The following is a 16644-nucleotide window of genomic DNA, read 5'->3' as shown; positions in this document are numbered from 1 at the left end:
ATAAACTAATTTATGCCTTTGTCTGAGCTTTGGAAGGAATTATATGCCAACATCTAGGCAACAGATACCCTTTTTCCTAATTTAAAATAACTATGAGGTTGCACACTACAGTAGTAAATTTGTAATCAACTTAAAGATAATGTCTTAAAAGTACAATTAAACATGTCATAACAGAAGAAAATCCTGGTAATTACAAACAGTACCATGCTTGCTGGGGTTTTAAACATTAGTATAAGATTAAGAAAAATCGCCACCCAGTGATGCAAATGAAAACTGCAATTTGTTTTTGTGTAAAATGAGTACCCTGGAGGATTACTTCAACTTCATTACTGAATGAACGCATAGCTATTACCTTCTTATGTGAATAGGAACTGGTTGCAAGGGAAAGGATGTTTTTCTACTAGGCTTTTTTTTTTTCCCCTTATTTTTATTCAGCACACTTGACATTTTACAAAGGCTAAAAGCTTTCGAAACCTTAACAGAGAAAAAACTTTCCGCCCAAAAGTGAGCTAACTGTGTACAAACAGCCCAGATATTCCTATTATAAACAAAAGTGCCTAGGCTCTGCCTGAACCCTGAATTTCAACTCATGGGGTGTTGTTGACTTCAGCAACTCAGCAATGCCATCTAATAATTGTGACCTAAAACCTATTTGTGTTAAGCAGGAAGGCCTGCCTAGAGGAAAAGGTATTCTCAACTGGGAAAAAATAGATAATTTATACCTTTAACAACATAATTTACTCTGACCTTTTCAGAAAGAGGTTATAAAGGCCACATAAGATAATAATCTACCAAATTCTGTACAATTCATATTGATAAGAAGTTGTTGCTATAAATATAATCGCGTTTCTAAGTCTTTACTTAGTTGTATCATTTACATGTTAATAGACAAACACACAAAACCAATTATACACATTTATTTTTCTGCAATGTATCTACTGCACATGAGGACAAAGAAAGTTATATGGATACGTGATAACCAAAACACGTGTGCAATTATGGGGCCATGTTAATAAAAGCATTTTATATCCACCATTTGACCTATTTGACATTTTCCAAAATATTTCACACAGTATGCTCTGAGACTAAAGTAGATATTATATATGTCACTACAGAACCATATGATAAAAAGAGCAACTCAGCAGAACAAATCAGTTTTTAAAAAAAGAAGTTACCATCCTATTTTTAAAGACAATCAACTTTATTCCTAATAATCTGTCCTGACTTTTATCAGTCAATTCAGTTAAGTCCTTAACAGTTGAATAATTTTTTACTAACTAAACAATGTATACCATCTTCCAATCCCAACTTCATTAAGGAGATTATAGATTTCTGCAATATTTTTAAATATTTAAAACATTAAATAGTGAAAAGTTTGGGGTAGCCAAAATTAAAGCCAAAATTTATGAATAATACAACAACCAACTCTCTTTTATTAAAAAAACAAAACAAAAAAACACAGCACTTTCTCTTTTAAACAGCAAGGAATACAATTTGAATTTTTTTTTAAAAGAGCTTAAAAATATCACTAATGTCTTAAAATCAAAAATGATAGTATGACATCAAAAAAAAAAAAATGGATAGCTTAGCAGTTGAGAGGATAGGCTCTGAAGTCAGACTACATGGGCTAATTCCACATCTGCTATACGTTAGCTGGAGGAACTTGGAAAAGTTAAGTCCCCACTGTATATGGAGATAGAATACTGCCACCTCACTCACAGGGTTGCTCTAAGCATTTTACACACAGTAACTCATTTAATCCCCTCTATAACCCTATGTGTTGGTACTTCTATCATGCTCACTTTCTAGATTAGCTAAATGACACCTGGGAGGTTACCTAACTTGTGCAAAATGGTGAAGGGTGGCAGATATACCACACCCCAAAATATGCCACTTTCGCACAAGGATTATTTTGAGTGAAAGGCACTTGAAAAACAGCAGGTGCAAGAAGGGCACTCTGACCTCCCCTTTTCTTCCTGAAAGCAGGAGATAAAAACCCTCATATGGAAGATGCTAGAAGGAAAAAAACATTCTTATCACCAGAGATGGGCAGTGGAGACCAGGAGAACTCTGTACAAACAGACCTGGTTAAAATAATTCTTATCTTCCTCTAGTCCCCCCACATAGTTTACTTTTCCACAATTGCCTCTTTGTTCAACCTAGTATATAAGCACTTAGGTTTTGCCACTTCTTTGGGTCTTCATTTTCCTATGGGGACTCCCACATACATGTAAAAATCTGTATGCTTTTCTCCTTTTTTTTCCCCCCCAAAGCCCCAGTAGATAGTTGTATGTCATAGCTACACATCCTCCTAGTTGTTGTATGTGGGACGCCGCCTCAGCATGGCCAGACAAGTGGTGCGTCGGTGCGCGCCCGGGATCCGAACCCGGGCCACCAGTAGCAGAGCATGTGCACTTAACCGCTAAGCCACAGGGCCGGCCCTGTATGCTTTTCTCCTTAATCTGTCTTATGTCTACTTAATTCTCAGGCCCACCCAGGGACCCTAAGAGGCAAGAGGTAACGTTTTGCCTCCCCTATAATGGAAACTCGAGTAAGTTGTGGAGCCACGATACAAACCCAAGGGGTCTGGCTCAAGTCAGCATTCTTATCTGCACTTCACTGTAGTGCCTCTGAGGTGTTCCTGAGAAAGAAGGGAGATGGTGTGACTGATGGAAAGAGGAAGTGAGAGCCAAGAAGTGATGCTGACTGACCTCATCCAAACCTCAGGACAGTCGCTAAGCCTAAAAAATAGCAGATACCCAAGGATTTTTCAGGGAAAATGACGAAGCAGTGGAGCTTTGCACCTGGGGGGAAATAGGGCTAAGCAGAGACAAGCATCAGCAGACATGAGAGCTGAAGGATGAGGAGGCCGCAGCCAACATCTGAGTGACTTGTCTTGTTTGGATCGTTTGAACAAGGGTAAGCAACAGCTGCGCTTCAAATCAAATTGCTATGCTGGAACTACGGTGGAAGTGTTTCCTCACCATGACTGGCCAACTGCTAGACACATGGTGCAGGGGACAACACCATTCCTGCTCAGTCCAAAATGGTCCTGGGAAAACTCCCTCAAAACAGCACCTCAGGAAAGTGCACCGTTAGAGCGTGAATATATCAGATGGAGCAGCTGGTAGATGAGAGCATATTGGAGTAATGAAGTGCTGGAAATTCCCTCATGAATTAGCAAATTTGGAGGTTTCTGTGTCTTCTAAGGTTCAGGGAAAGACCACTTCTTAAATTAGAGTCTTTCCTAGAAGAAGAAAGGTCCACAGCCGATAAGCTTTACCCGCTGAGGCGGAATACCCTGGAAACTGGGCCCCTAATGGGCTAGCTATAAGACAGGCAGTGAAACATCTACACACTACAAGCTACCAGACCCTGGAGGAGATTTTGGAAAGAGCAGCACCAGGGGCTGTTTCAGTTGTGGTTAAAACTTGTCTCTGAAATGCTGCAAAGTGGCAGGCCACAGAGCTACAGAGGTGAAGAAGATGTACACAGAGTTTTTGAGGTCCAACAATAGAACTTGTATGTGCTCTCAAAGATGTCAGAGCACTAAACTCTCATCTTTAAATGGCTATTTGGTAACAAAAAGAATAATGTTGATTTCTAATCATGAAACAACAGAAAAGAGCAAAGTCCTCTGCATATGTGTTAAGACTACAGAGGTGTTCTAAAATGAGGAATACAGAAAAGAATTTGGAAAACTAGGCTTTGTTGAAGCAAATTTCTGAGAGAACAATTTATTGTGAAACTCCTGAAGCAGCAGAAACTTCATAGGAGACCAGAGGCATCCCTGAAGTTTTTCTGTTAGTGAGGCTAATTCAGGAGGTAAGAGGGAAGCAACACTGGCAACTTTCAAGGAACAGAAGTTGGGGTTGACAGAGCCAGTTCTGACTTGGAAGCCAAAGCACAAATTCCTTACGTGGTAAGAAGGGCCAGGTAAGCAGTCGTGTCCACGGCACCCCATTTTACCCCAGTCAGAAGGTCCCCAGAAGAACCACCGGCCCTGGTCAGACTATGCCCACCATTTTGCCTCAGGGGATCTGGTCACAGAAAATAACTCTGATCACCCTAATTACTGCTTCTGTCCCAGGCCTTAGGGAAGCAGATTCAGAAAAACACACAAGCCTGCCAGAACTTGAATGGAAAGACAGGATATTCTATGTTAAGCTTTAGCCACAAGAAAAACTCTATTCTGGTCTCCCAGAGATTAAGGCCAAGAAATGGAAGAGGACCAGAGAGGTGAAACCTTTTTGTTCTTTCTGCGAGAGACCAGATCCTAAAGAGAAGGGTTGAAGAGGGAGAGATCCACCCACCCATACTTCTGAACGTGTGGGGTGAGAGGCATGTTGTGAGCCCTGGCTCTGAGAGGGCCTAAACTGAAAATCAGGACCACTCTTAAATCCAAGGAGCCATCCTCCACTTCTCAAGATATACAGAGCATTTGCCGACGCTAGGGGACCCCAGTCTAACTGGGCCAAGATAAAGACATTAAGACTTAGAAAACCAGAATCTGGAAAAGGAGACACCTGAGAAACATCCCAGGGAGCAAACACCCCATGAATTCACGCAAATCCTCTCATAAGAGCCGGGATTCGCCAGGAGGAAGTCCAGAGTGGAAGAGAATGCATGCTACAAGGGGACACTGGGTTTTGGCTCCTCCTCATCACCCTCTGGGGACAGAACTGCCAGGAAGAACTATACAAAGACTGCCAATCTCTTCCTCAGGGGAAAGACACAATGACATGAAGGAAATATTATTTCTCAGAATTCCCCTTGGGAAGGGCATAGTATTTGGTTGAAAGAAATATTTTTTAAAGCCACTAAAATCTTAATAATTAGCAAGTATTAATTTTATAATAGGAAATAAACCAGTCTTAAACATTTAGAAGACACTAACATATTTAGATTTGAAAGTGTACTTCACTCAGCAAGTATTTATTGGATGCCTAATTTAATTTCAGATGCTAAATTTAGAAGCAAGGCTTAGTGCTATTTATAAAACAAAACTTGAATTTATCAGAGATTCTTCAAGACTTTTGGTTTTTCACAATTAAAAAGGTTGACTAATGCTAGCGTATCGGATAGAAAAAACAGGATGATTTTACAAACTGAATTTGAACGACACAGACAAACTAATATATAAGAAGTATTTGACTTGACATTTTAAGTGACTCATGACCTTTATTTTTATAGATTTCACATGCACAAATTAATTCTGGAATTAGTAGGAAATAATTTAAAAATCAATCATATAATTTGCAAGTAACCTTTTAAATGAAAAATAATTCATCTAATTATGATTTTGTTTCTTAAAAGACTCACCTAAAAGGACAAATCCATCTGCTTCTGTCTCTGCTACCGGGGGCTTTTGAGATTCCGGAGGCTTTCTGAAGAAGTGAAACATTCCTGCTGCTGCTGCTATCTGAAATAGAAACACTACATAATGTCACATTCAGATGAAACTGTAAAAGTCTTACCCTTCCTCGTAAAAAAGCCAAACATAAAGATATCACAATAAGTACTTTTAGTAATTCTATTCCCAGACTTAAAAGCACAAGCCCTCTCTAGGCCTCAGAGGACAAAGCCAGGAAAAAACCATGTGCATCTTGAATCACACAACCTTCCTCAATTTCTGAACATGCAGGAAATAACCCAAGATACCACTACATGTAAAACTAACATCAACAGATCACATCAGAACCTGGAAGGATCTGGAAGCTAACCATAAATTGGACACTGGATTCAGGAAAGGAAAAACAAACACCTGCCCAGGTTTCTTGTCATGCCATAACTAGCTTAAGCCTCATAAAACTGAGGCCACCTGAGAAAAGAAAAGGCAGATGAAACATCCTCTACTGTAGGCTACCTGATTCAGACACTCAAGGACTGTATCCTTTGTAAAATGGCAGCCCACTTGAAGTTCCCATCAGTGCAGATCTTTGTGTTAGTGAGATTATTGCACACTGCCCCCAACACACACACACACACACACCCCTCTCTCCACCTCCTCCTCCCATCTTTGTACATTGAGGCAGGACAACAACTTCTAGAAAACAACTGGAAAGGAATTTGAAAGGAATTGGGAAGACACTCACATCCTGAGGACAGTCCCTATAAACAAAGCAATATAAGAGACAGTAAAGAAAGGAAAAATTCTTGGGGCAGCAAGTGCTCCACATTTTAGTTTTCATATATTCCACCCACACCAGAAAATCAAGCAGGGAGGGTAAGTAAAGATTTAATCTGAGCGAAAGCCTTCAAGAAACTGAGAATTGTACTGAGATTTGTGTAGGTCAACCTGCCCTGAGTTGCAGATATGAGAAGCGTATTAACCTCAACATAAGTGGATGGTAAAGGAAGCCTATTTGTTGATAGAAAACATTTCTGGCAGATTTCACTTTTTAAAGGAAAAAGAAAATGGAGAAGAAAAACACAAGCCATGTGAAAAGAAAAGATTCCAGTAAAGCAAAAGGAACAGTCTCTGAAATGCTCAAAGAGCTTACTGGATATAGTAATGGAACCAAAAGAAAAGTCTGGAAATAGTTTGGCACTCTCAAAAAAGTACAAGGAGACATGACCTCTATGAAACCAGTGAAAAGCAAAAGGAGAAGATGAAAAGACAAGGAATAAGATGAAAAAAATAACTGAGAAAGAGAAACCCATGCAAGAAACAAATGATATCAAAAAACAACTGGTGGGGGGGCCGGCCCGGTGCCATAGTGGTCGAATTCACGCGCTCTGCTTCAGTGGCCCAGGGTTTGAGAGTTCAGATCCTGGGCGTGGACCTGCGCACCGCTTATCAAGCCATGCTGTGGCAGGTGTCCCACATATGAAAAATAGAGGAAGATGAGCATAGCTGTTAGCTCAGAGCCAATCTTCCTCAGCAAAAAAAGGAGGATTGGCAACAGATGTTAGCTCAGGGCTAATCTTCCTCACCAAAAAAAAAAAAAATTAGTTGGTTTGCAAGCAAGAATGTAAGAAAATAGAGTTCAAATTCAAAAACTTGTAAGATTGGAAGAGGCAACTACTTCTCAACCTCAGACAGTTAAAAATAAAACAGAAAAGGCCTCTGACGGAACAACAGCTGAGTAAAACTCAACCTCAGGTAAGGATCAAATCAAGGGTATAGCCATCACACCTGATATTAAAACCTCAGCGAGGATTAATGTGGCACTCAGTAAATTCTTTCACTTAGGATAAAACGGTTCAGGAAAAGGAGACGAAGAGTGTAGGTCTCCAACTGAAGCCTGGTAGAGAAAAGATACCCTCAAATACATAAAGAGGGAGGGGGCACACATGGGGTGAAAAAGATGGGAAATAGAGCAAATCTAAGAGTTATATCTAGCAAAAATTGTGAGTCTGGCTATTGATACATGAAGCTAACTGGAATCAGGTAAGAAGTCAACAAACTTTTTGAGAGTTGTACTGCCAAAATAACTACCTGTCTGGATTAAAAGAGGACTATGACTATTGGATTTTTAAAACAACCCTGCAGACAGGAAGCTGCCAGAGAAAACTGCTCAGCCCCCAAGGATGGCCTATTCTCCAGTGCCCACTTCAGTGGTAGACAAGGAAGTTACTGGAAAAGGAAGAAACTCTGAGGGTGGAGCCAATGGGCATGGAGAAGAAAGGACTGGGGGGCCTCTCCCAGGAAGCAGAATCTGAGCATAATTAAGGAACATTCTCCAACTCAAAGTGGGGGTCACCCAAAGTGCCTGCTTAGTGGAATTGCTACAACCCTGTGACTGCTGTATATCTCCTCCCATTCCTCTCTTTTCCAAATGGGAGCAGTTTTGGCAGTTATGTTTCCCAGTTCCACTAGGGTATGAGGGGACAGGGCAGATTACCGGTCTTTTTAGTTCAGGAAGACTCCAGACCAAGAGGGGCCATATCTGGACCTGATGAAGAGACTATTGTATGTCACCTAGAGATACTGAACGGTGAGCGTGACGCTATGACTGAATGGGGCAATTCAGGTTGTTACCCTTGGGGAAGGTTGAGTTATTTTGCCTACAGCAGGGAGAGAGGGCTGAGTACATGATGACCACAAACAAGAACCACAGAATCATTAGGGCTGTTCACTGGCTCTCTGCTTTACGGAGACATAACAGGATGCAGTTTTCTATCCTCCTCGGAGGTAGCTGTGGCCATGTGACTTGCTTACTTCACTGTGTCACATGCCATTAGAGTGCTGTAACCAGGAGCTTTGTGGACCCTTTAAGAAGGGGATCCTGTTTTAACATATAAAGAAAAGCTTTTAATAGCAGGACTCAAATTTCCAATACCTTTGCATGTCTGGCCACAAAACAGAAATGGAACAAACATGGAAGTCACAAAAGTGGTTCTGATAAGTCATTCTCAAGCCCCCGAAGTTTAGATATGTTGTTACAAGAGCCAGACCAAACTCAAGTGTAGCAAGACAATCTCTTATTTTTTTCTAAGATTTATTTATTTATTTATTTATTTTCCCCCCAAAGCCCCAGTAGATAGTTGTATGTCATAGCTGCACATCCTTCTAGTTGCTGTATGTGGGACGCGGCCTCGGCATGGCCAGAGAAGTGGTGCGTCAGTGCGCGCCCGGGATCCGAACCCGGGCCGCCAGCAGCGGAGCGCGCGCACTTAACCGCTAAGCCACCGGGCCGGCCCAAGACAATCTCTTTTTAATTCAAGTATTTTGTTACAGAATTTCTAACTTAAGTAATTAAGTGAAGCATTTAGGTTTTTCATGACCTAAATCATCGAATTTAAACTATATACAGGCTGTATCAGTTTGTTGATAGTACGACTTACTGGCAATGCGTAACATTATAGTCTGTCACTTTAGGACATTATAAAATTCCAAACATATTAGAGAAGGAGGGATAACCTAGGTTTGAAGAGTCAAGAAACTTTCAGGCAAGGAAGAAACAGGTCAGGAATAAGAGAAAGGGAGCAAAGATGGTATAAAAGAATTCCTAATGACAAAAATAGTTTACTACAAATATCCATCCAAAACAGCTCTAAAATTGTTACAAAAGTACCAGTCACCCTCACATCTATCACTCCACCTTAACTCCTTCCTTAAGATGTTTTTCCGGGGGAACAAGGCTCCAATTTTACAATACAAGTCTTGGGATTCCCTTGTATGACTAATGCTAACTGCTGACGTTAATAATTCATTCCACTAGGTACCTAAAGTCAGTCTAACAGTATACTTTTAGAGTAATCACTCCATGCACGATAAGACTATGTCCTGAGACCCTAAAATTTATAACCAAATTATCTTTATCCTATGATATTTTTTTCATATCTCTGAAAACATAGAGAGTGGTGTAAAAATTTATCCTGGTGGGGCTGGCGAATACCACTCTAAGATCTCCCTTCTATGAGCGACTCCCACAGTGGGAAAGCTGCATGGTTAGGTCACCACTCCAGTAGCCAGATTTAGTTACCCTGCCTAAGACTAGAATCTGAGAAAGAGAAGGGGAGTAACGAAACCCCACTAACATTTGCTGAGCTCCTGCAATGTGTCAGGCACTATACCAAAATGCCTTATACACTCTGTCTCCTATAACCTTACAGTCACCCCGCCAGGTACACGTAATTATTCACAACGTGTAAGTGAAAGAACTGAAGTAAAGTAGGTTAAGTATTGGTCCAAGTTTATGTGGCCAGTAAATAGCAGACCTAGAACTTTAAACCAAGTCCTTTTGGCACCAAACTGAATGCTTTTCATCATCAAAGCACCAGAGACAAGGAGCCCTTAACACTTATGACATTTGTGTTGGACTTTAATATAATATTTCCTAATATTAGTCAAATACATTTGATCAATTCCACTTCTGTCTTTATCAAGCCCTACTTTTCTAAGACTTGCTCAGCTCTATGTTCTGAAGACATTTACTAATTCTACAACATCTATGTTCAAGAGCTTCACTTACTTTAGATTTATAAACATTTATTAAGTGCTTAGCCCAGATACTGACCGTGCACTGCAAATGCAGCTCTCAACTTACATTTAGGGGGAACAAAGTGCAACCTCAGCCTACCATATTGCTGAGGCAACCCTTAGCAAAACTCAGCGTGATTTAAGAGCCCCTGGAAGAGTCCTGCTGCCCCAAGCCTAGCGCACAGTCAGCCCAAGCACTCGCGCTTCTGATGTACACAGCCTTGACAGCTGGGCTGCTTCTGCTTGGAGTTCTTGAGCATAGTCCAGTCTCTTTTCTCATTTACAATTTTTGGTATTTTAAAAATTGTCTACAATGAGCAAATTTTACATTTATAAACAAGAAAAATACCAACATTTACTCTTAAAAACCCATTAATAGCTGGCAGCAACACTTGTCAGGCCGAGCTGGGACCCAACCCACAATGCCTCCTAATTCCCAAACATGGGAATCCTGGAGCTGCCTCGATATAGATGGGGGATGAAGAATTCACCTGCCCAAGCCACAGGCTGAGAGAAGAGACTTGCACACCACTAATCTGATAAAGGACAGGTATCTAGAAAATATAAAGAACTCTTAAAACTCAATAATGAGAAAACAACTCAATAAAAACTGGGTAAAAGATATGGACACTTCACCAAAGAAGATATGTGGATGGTAAATAGTCACACGAAAAGATGTTCAACATCATTAACCAACAAGCAAATGCAAATTAAAATCTCAACGAGATACCACTACATACTTACTAAAATATTTAAAATTTAAAAGGCTTGTGGGGCCGGCCCGGTGGCGCAAGCAGTTAAGTGCGCACGCTCCGCTGCGGCGGCCCGGGGTTCACAGGATCGGATCCCGGGCATGCACCGACGCACTGCTTGTTAGGCCATGCTGTGGCGGCGTCCCATATAAAGTGGAGGCAGATGGGCACGGATGTTAGCTCAGGGCCAGCCTTCCTCAGAAAAAAAAGAGGAGGATTGGCATCAGATGATAGCTCAGGGCTGATCTTCCTCACACACACACACACAAAAATTTAAAAGGCTTGCCACGCCAAGTGCTGGCCAAGATGTGGAGCACCCGGAACTCTTGTGTGTAATATAGTACAAGCACTCTGGATAACAGTTTGGCAGTTTCTTTAAAACATAAACACCTACCATAGGACCCAGACCTCCTTCTAAGTATTTACCTAAGAAAAATGAAAGCATATGTCCGTACTTGTACACAAATGTCATACAGCTTTTTTGGTGATAACCAAAAATTGGAAACCCAAATGTCTAACAATAGATAAATGGATAAACAAACTGTGGCATATACATAACATTACTGAGCAATAGAAAGGAATGAAGTCCTAAAATATGCTACAACATGCATGAATCTCAAAAAAATTAAGCTGAGTGAAAGAAGCCAGACAAAAAACTGTTCATACTGTATGATTCCATTTATATGAACTTCTAGAAAATGCAAACTAATGTACAGTGACAGAAAGCAGACCAGTGGTTGCCTGGGGATGGGCAGGTGCAGGGAGGGAGGCGTGGAGAGAGGAATTACAAAGGAGCACAAGGAAACTTTGGGGGGTGATGGATATGTTCATTATCTTGATTGTGGTAATGGTTTCAGGGGCATAAACATGTCAAAACTCATCAAATTGTAAACTTCCAACATGTGCAATTTATTGTATGTTAATAATACCTCAATACAGCTATTTTAAAAATTCATTAGCATGATATTTTAGATGTCATATAAGTGTTATAGTTCACAATTATTCAGAAAATTCTCTCAAATCTCTTAAACCACTTTGTGTATGTTACAGAGACAGTCTTTGTATAAAAAAATGCTTATTTTCTCTATGCATTCACATAAAACTGAAAAATAAAAGGCCAGTGACTTGACTTTGCACGGTATACACAGACCACATAGATAAAGGACTAGCCTGACTGCAAGGCAGGGCAGGTCCCATTGCTCTGAAGAGACGGGTAGGGCAAGTAATGTATTTATTTTTTCCTATTACTCTAAGGCTTACCTTTTAAGTAATATGACCCATAACAAAAGGATTAAGGCAACCTGGTTTTCTCAATTTGATTATCTTCTTTCAATTTCAACAGACTACTACATAATGTAAATATATCAAATAGACTGAAATTCTATGTGATTGATACACAGCAGCCTCTTAACTATAAGAATAATACACACACACACATTTTTTACTTGACATTTGTGCCAAAACCAATAAACATGTAAATTTCATACTGCTGAAAAACTGAAATGCCGCACAATGTTTCATCTTCCTTCTTTTCTTCTGTATGGTGGGTTGTGAATTGCACAGTTATGCAAAAATAATACAAATTTAGATAACAAGTTTACTAATTTCTTCTGAGATACCAAAAAAGACGATGGTCCATGCTGTTTGTAGTTTTAATCTTGAGAGACAAGATTACATCACCAAAAATAGCATTGAACAGTATAAAACATTTCAGAAGGACCGATGAGAATTAGAAGAGCCCTGGTGGATTTCACAAATAGGTGGCCTTGAGTTCAATTTCATCTGGTGGTTAGGGTACGCATATAAACAAGAGAAGGAAGGCCGTTCCTGTAGGAAGGATCACTATGAACAAAGAGCACAGCATGTTTAGAGGACAGCAAAGGATTAATCTCACTAGAGACAGGTAGATAAGCAACAGAAACTAAGACTGCATAAGAAAGGTACAGACAAATTATCGCAAGGGCTGAAAAGTCAGGAAAACGACAGAATATCCAAAGTGGCATACCAAGATTTGTTTAATATTATTGTGTAGTCTAAGATCTTGAGCAAAGTAGTGTTACAGAAAGATTGAATTTAAAATAATATGCTGGAGAAGTTGATTGACAGCATGGAGTCAAGAAGTTAGAAAGTTGTAACAAAAAGGGATTAGATCAAGGTGAGAGAAGTTTGAACAAAAAAGAATGGATATACAGAAATATGGGATAGGCCCTAGTGACTCTCAACTATACAAAATATTGATAGAAAGGCTTAATCCAGGTTGATTGACGTTTCAAGCCTGAGGGACTGAAGAAAGTGATATGCTGAGTAAGAAAAGGAAACTAGGAAAGGGAAGAAAAAATAAAGAGAAGAAAAAAATAAAGAATTCCATTTCAGATAAGTAAGATGTATGGCAATAGTGACTAGTCCAGATAGAAATACGAAAAATGCAGTTGGAAAAATAAGACCTAGTGCTCCAGTGAAAGGAGTAAGTTGGAATTTGGGAGTTGTTAGCATATAAGTGGTAGCTGAAATCACGAACATCGGAGGTATTTCAAAGAGAAAATATAAAGGTTCAGGGATTAAGATCATGATCTCTAAGATCTCAAATTATACGATGAAAATACATCCCCTTAATTAACAGCAAAATGATGTGTATACTTGCATTTCTTCAAAATTTTCAAAAAAATTATATGTGGTTATCGTACTAAGACTAAAATGTTAACACAACTATATCACTTTACATTTCAAAACTGCAGAAACAACCGACCTCTTCAGTATAATCCGGGGGGCCTAAATTCAAATGTCAGGCAGATAACTGAGTGGAACCAGCCTAGCATGAGACAGGAGTGAAGGAGAGCACAAGCCTAGTCTCAAGAAGGCACCTCTAGGGAAGGAGAGAGGGAGATGCCCAGGGAGCCTCGAGGAGGAGCCGTTCACCAAAACAAGGCTTGTGAGGTCTTGATTCAGGAACTAGTGCAAGAGCTTTCGAAGGTTCTGAGCTGGGAAAGCACCTGGAATCAGATTTGCACCTGCTGTTATGGCCCAGGTGAAAAACACCTCCACCACACACACAAAAACAGGACCAGGCTGAAGCTATGGTTAGGGCATCTCTCCCTGCTGAATATGATCCCAGGGCATCTAAGAACCCCCATGGAATGTAGCCGGAAGGTCTAAAGTTGCCTCGGTCTGAAGGTCCCTCCCCTTTAACACCTGCGAGGGGGACTATGGAACTCGGACTCAGAACTGCTGCTCTCACTGTCACCCAGGCCACTTGGAGAGATAACCTTTAGCTGAAGTAATTTATTTTTCCCCATACTATTTTTTAATGTATTATTTTAGCTAATATGATTTACTTATAATTCTTTGTTTTAATATATTTTATATATTCTTTACAATGTCTTTTTACTGTATTTGTTTTATACTATTTTGTCCTTTCTAGTAATTTTTCTAATTTATTTGCTTTTTCAAAATGAAACTAGCCGGCTTTCTAATTATAAAAGTAATTTCTATTTTGTGTGTGTGAGAGGGGGATAAGTTTGTATATTCTCAGACAAAAATGTGAAAAAATATACACCAAACCTAATAGTTGTTGCTACCAGGATGTATGATCAGTTTATATTCACTTTATGGTTTTTTTTTTTGGAGTATCTGATTTTTTTTCTAAGTCAAATACTATATATCATTTTATAATAAAAAATAAAGTTTTAAAAATTAAAAAAATATATACATAGAAGTTGCCTTTGGCAGCTCCAACCACTGTTCCATGAAGCAATGTGGACCCAGTGTCACCAAGTCTGATTTTTCAAGACAATCTGGAAATCCAACTATTATATAAAAATCTAGTTTTTAGATGATAGCAACAAATTCAAAATTTTTAAAAATACTCTGCCAACTGAATAAAGCCTCTACAAATGAGATTTGACCTTCAGGTGACAAAATTTTAGACCTAGGATAGGAATGCGTTTAATAGCCTAAATCTAATCAGTATAAGAAAAAATTGTGCAAGACTTTGGAATTTAGTGGATATTCTAGCTAGCTCATCCACCCGGGTCATCTCCACCTTTGTTTGTCTTTGACTAGGTTATGTTATAACCCTGTAGGAGATAACTTGTAGAAAACTGATAGTCCTGCAAATAATTCCTGTCCACAGAAATGTATCTGGTAGCATGCATTAATTACTGCCCTGGGATAGTGACCAGTTTTGCATCATCTATAAATTCAACATTCCCTTATGTGACTTTAAATGTGTGGTGATACTTTGAGTTCTCTTGTGAACCAGTTGTAATATCTTACAAGTTCCCTCTGTAATTAATGAGTTCAGTAAAGTCTTTGACAGATTTTATACTTGTGTCAGAGATACGACTTTATCCTCTTTTAAAATTTATCCATTAACTTCAGACTACCAATTAGGATTACCCAAAGATTCTCCCCGTTTTCCCATCCCACCTAGGATTTCTATTTTTGAAGGTTTGTGATATTGTTGTAATGGGGGAAAGGTACAGATATCTGAGTGGATAAGCAAGGGAGGAACAAGGAAAGATATTTAAACCAATTTCACGCCACAGAACAGTTGGAAAGCCAATTAATTAAATTAAAGCATTAACATAAATTTTATCTCCACCTCTATAATTTATGCTCAGACCTCTTCCCCTGAAGAAAGGGAAAAGGAAGCAAAAAGATTATCAGAGAGCATCATATATACTAAGTAATGTTTCATGAACTTTTATCTTTGGGTTTATGTGCTAGATCATGATATGAAATGTATTTCTTAGTTTGAGTTGAAGGCAAAAAAGTTCAAAGCCCCTGATCATACTTTGGTGCTCACAGACTCCTTAAAAGAATTTTGAAAAATTATGCACCCCCTTGCATTTTTTAAGTTGACATATAAAACTTTTCAGTGAAAATTATAAAGGATGTAGTTTCTAGCATATTATATTTATATACTGAAATAAAACCATTATATCATTCTTTTATATTTTCCCAATGGAATCTAAACACCGTAAGATTTTAATATCTATCATCAACCATTTAAAAAATACATACACAAGTTCTTTTCTAACAGTAGGAAATTTTACATTGTTCTCTTTTTCTCCTTGAACTCATATTTCCACTCCATTTCCACTGGTCTGGAGTAGCTGAGAGATGTCCTCAGAACACAGGAGTACAGCTTTTACAACACACCCAGAGGAATACAAACTGGTGGTAGCAACTTCATGTTTAAGAGAGTCTGTCCTCTAATTTAACACTCCTAACACTTTCACTTGTCACCTAGCTGCAAAGTGACATCATGCATATATATAACAGCCATTAAAAATTGAAGTTATAAGGGGGCTGGCCCGGTGGCGCAAGCAGTTGAGTGCTCATGCTCTGCTGCGGCGGACCGGGGTTCGCCGGTTCGGATCCGGGGCACACACCAATGCACCACTTGGCAAGCCATGCTGTGGCAGGTCCCATGTAAAGTGGAGGAGGATGGGCACGGATGTTAGGCCAGGGCCAGTCTTCCTCAGCAAAAAAAGAGGAGGATTGGCAGATGTTAGCACAGGGCTGATCTCCTCACAAAAAAATAAAATAAAAAATTGAAGTTATATGATTTAGTAAAACTCACTTCACTAATATGACCATATACTTGCTCTTAGAAAACTGAGAAATTAAACACATTATTTTTACCCAAAACAGAACATCTAAAATACTCAGAAAGTCAAAAGATCTCGAGCTACAAATTGATGATCATAAAGCATCAGGCAAGGGAGGATTCTAGAAGACTGCAAAAGAACTCCGGAGAACTTCACAGTGTAGATTTCAACAGAGGCCAAGCTGAGATTTTTTTTCTTGATTTGATGGTTTTTTCTTGATCCTTATAGTTTAAATCCTTTTCCTATTTTACTTTATACTAAATTAAAGGCAGGAAAAGCTTTTCAGAAATGGGACATGTAGGATTCAAACACTAAATTCTTAAACACAGTACAGGAAATCCTAGATTAAAAG

The 16644-nt window shown here is 39.3% G+C and overlaps 1 protein-coding gene across 7 annotated transcripts in view; it reads right to left on the bottom strand.

Moving 5' to 3' along the window:
• Positions 1-16644, bottom strand: part of UMAD1 (UBAP1-MVB12-associated (UMA) domain containing 1) — a 245805-nt gene that overhangs the window by 215698 nt on the left and 13463 nt on the right. For 4 of the 7 annotated variants that reach the window (XM_058526126.1, XM_058526108.1, XM_058526070.1 and 1 more), the window contains exons 1-2: positions 10673-10775; positions 5323-5422 (exon numbers count right to left, since the gene is read on the bottom strand). In XM_058526126.1, the coding sequence (XP_058382109.1) occupies positions 5323-5404 (82 nt within the window). In that variant the 5' untranslated portion in view covers positions 5405-5422; positions 10673-10775. Of the gene's footprint in view, positions 1-5322; positions 5423-10672; positions 10776-16644 lie in introns of those variants that run through there. The other 3 variants (XM_058526081.1, XM_058526090.1, XM_058526098.1) reach the window with 2 other exon arrangements.

The sequence above is a fragment of the Diceros bicornis genome, chromosome 3 (genome assembly GCF_020826845.1).
Source record: "Diceros bicornis minor isolate mBicDic1 chromosome 3, mDicBic1.mat.cur, whole genome shotgun sequence".
NCBI lineage: Eukaryota > Metazoa > Chordata > Mammalia > Perissodactyla > Rhinocerotidae > Diceros > Diceros bicornis.
Note: the sequence above shows the minus strand (reverse complement) of the source record. Positions and strands in the feature narration are given on the sequence as shown.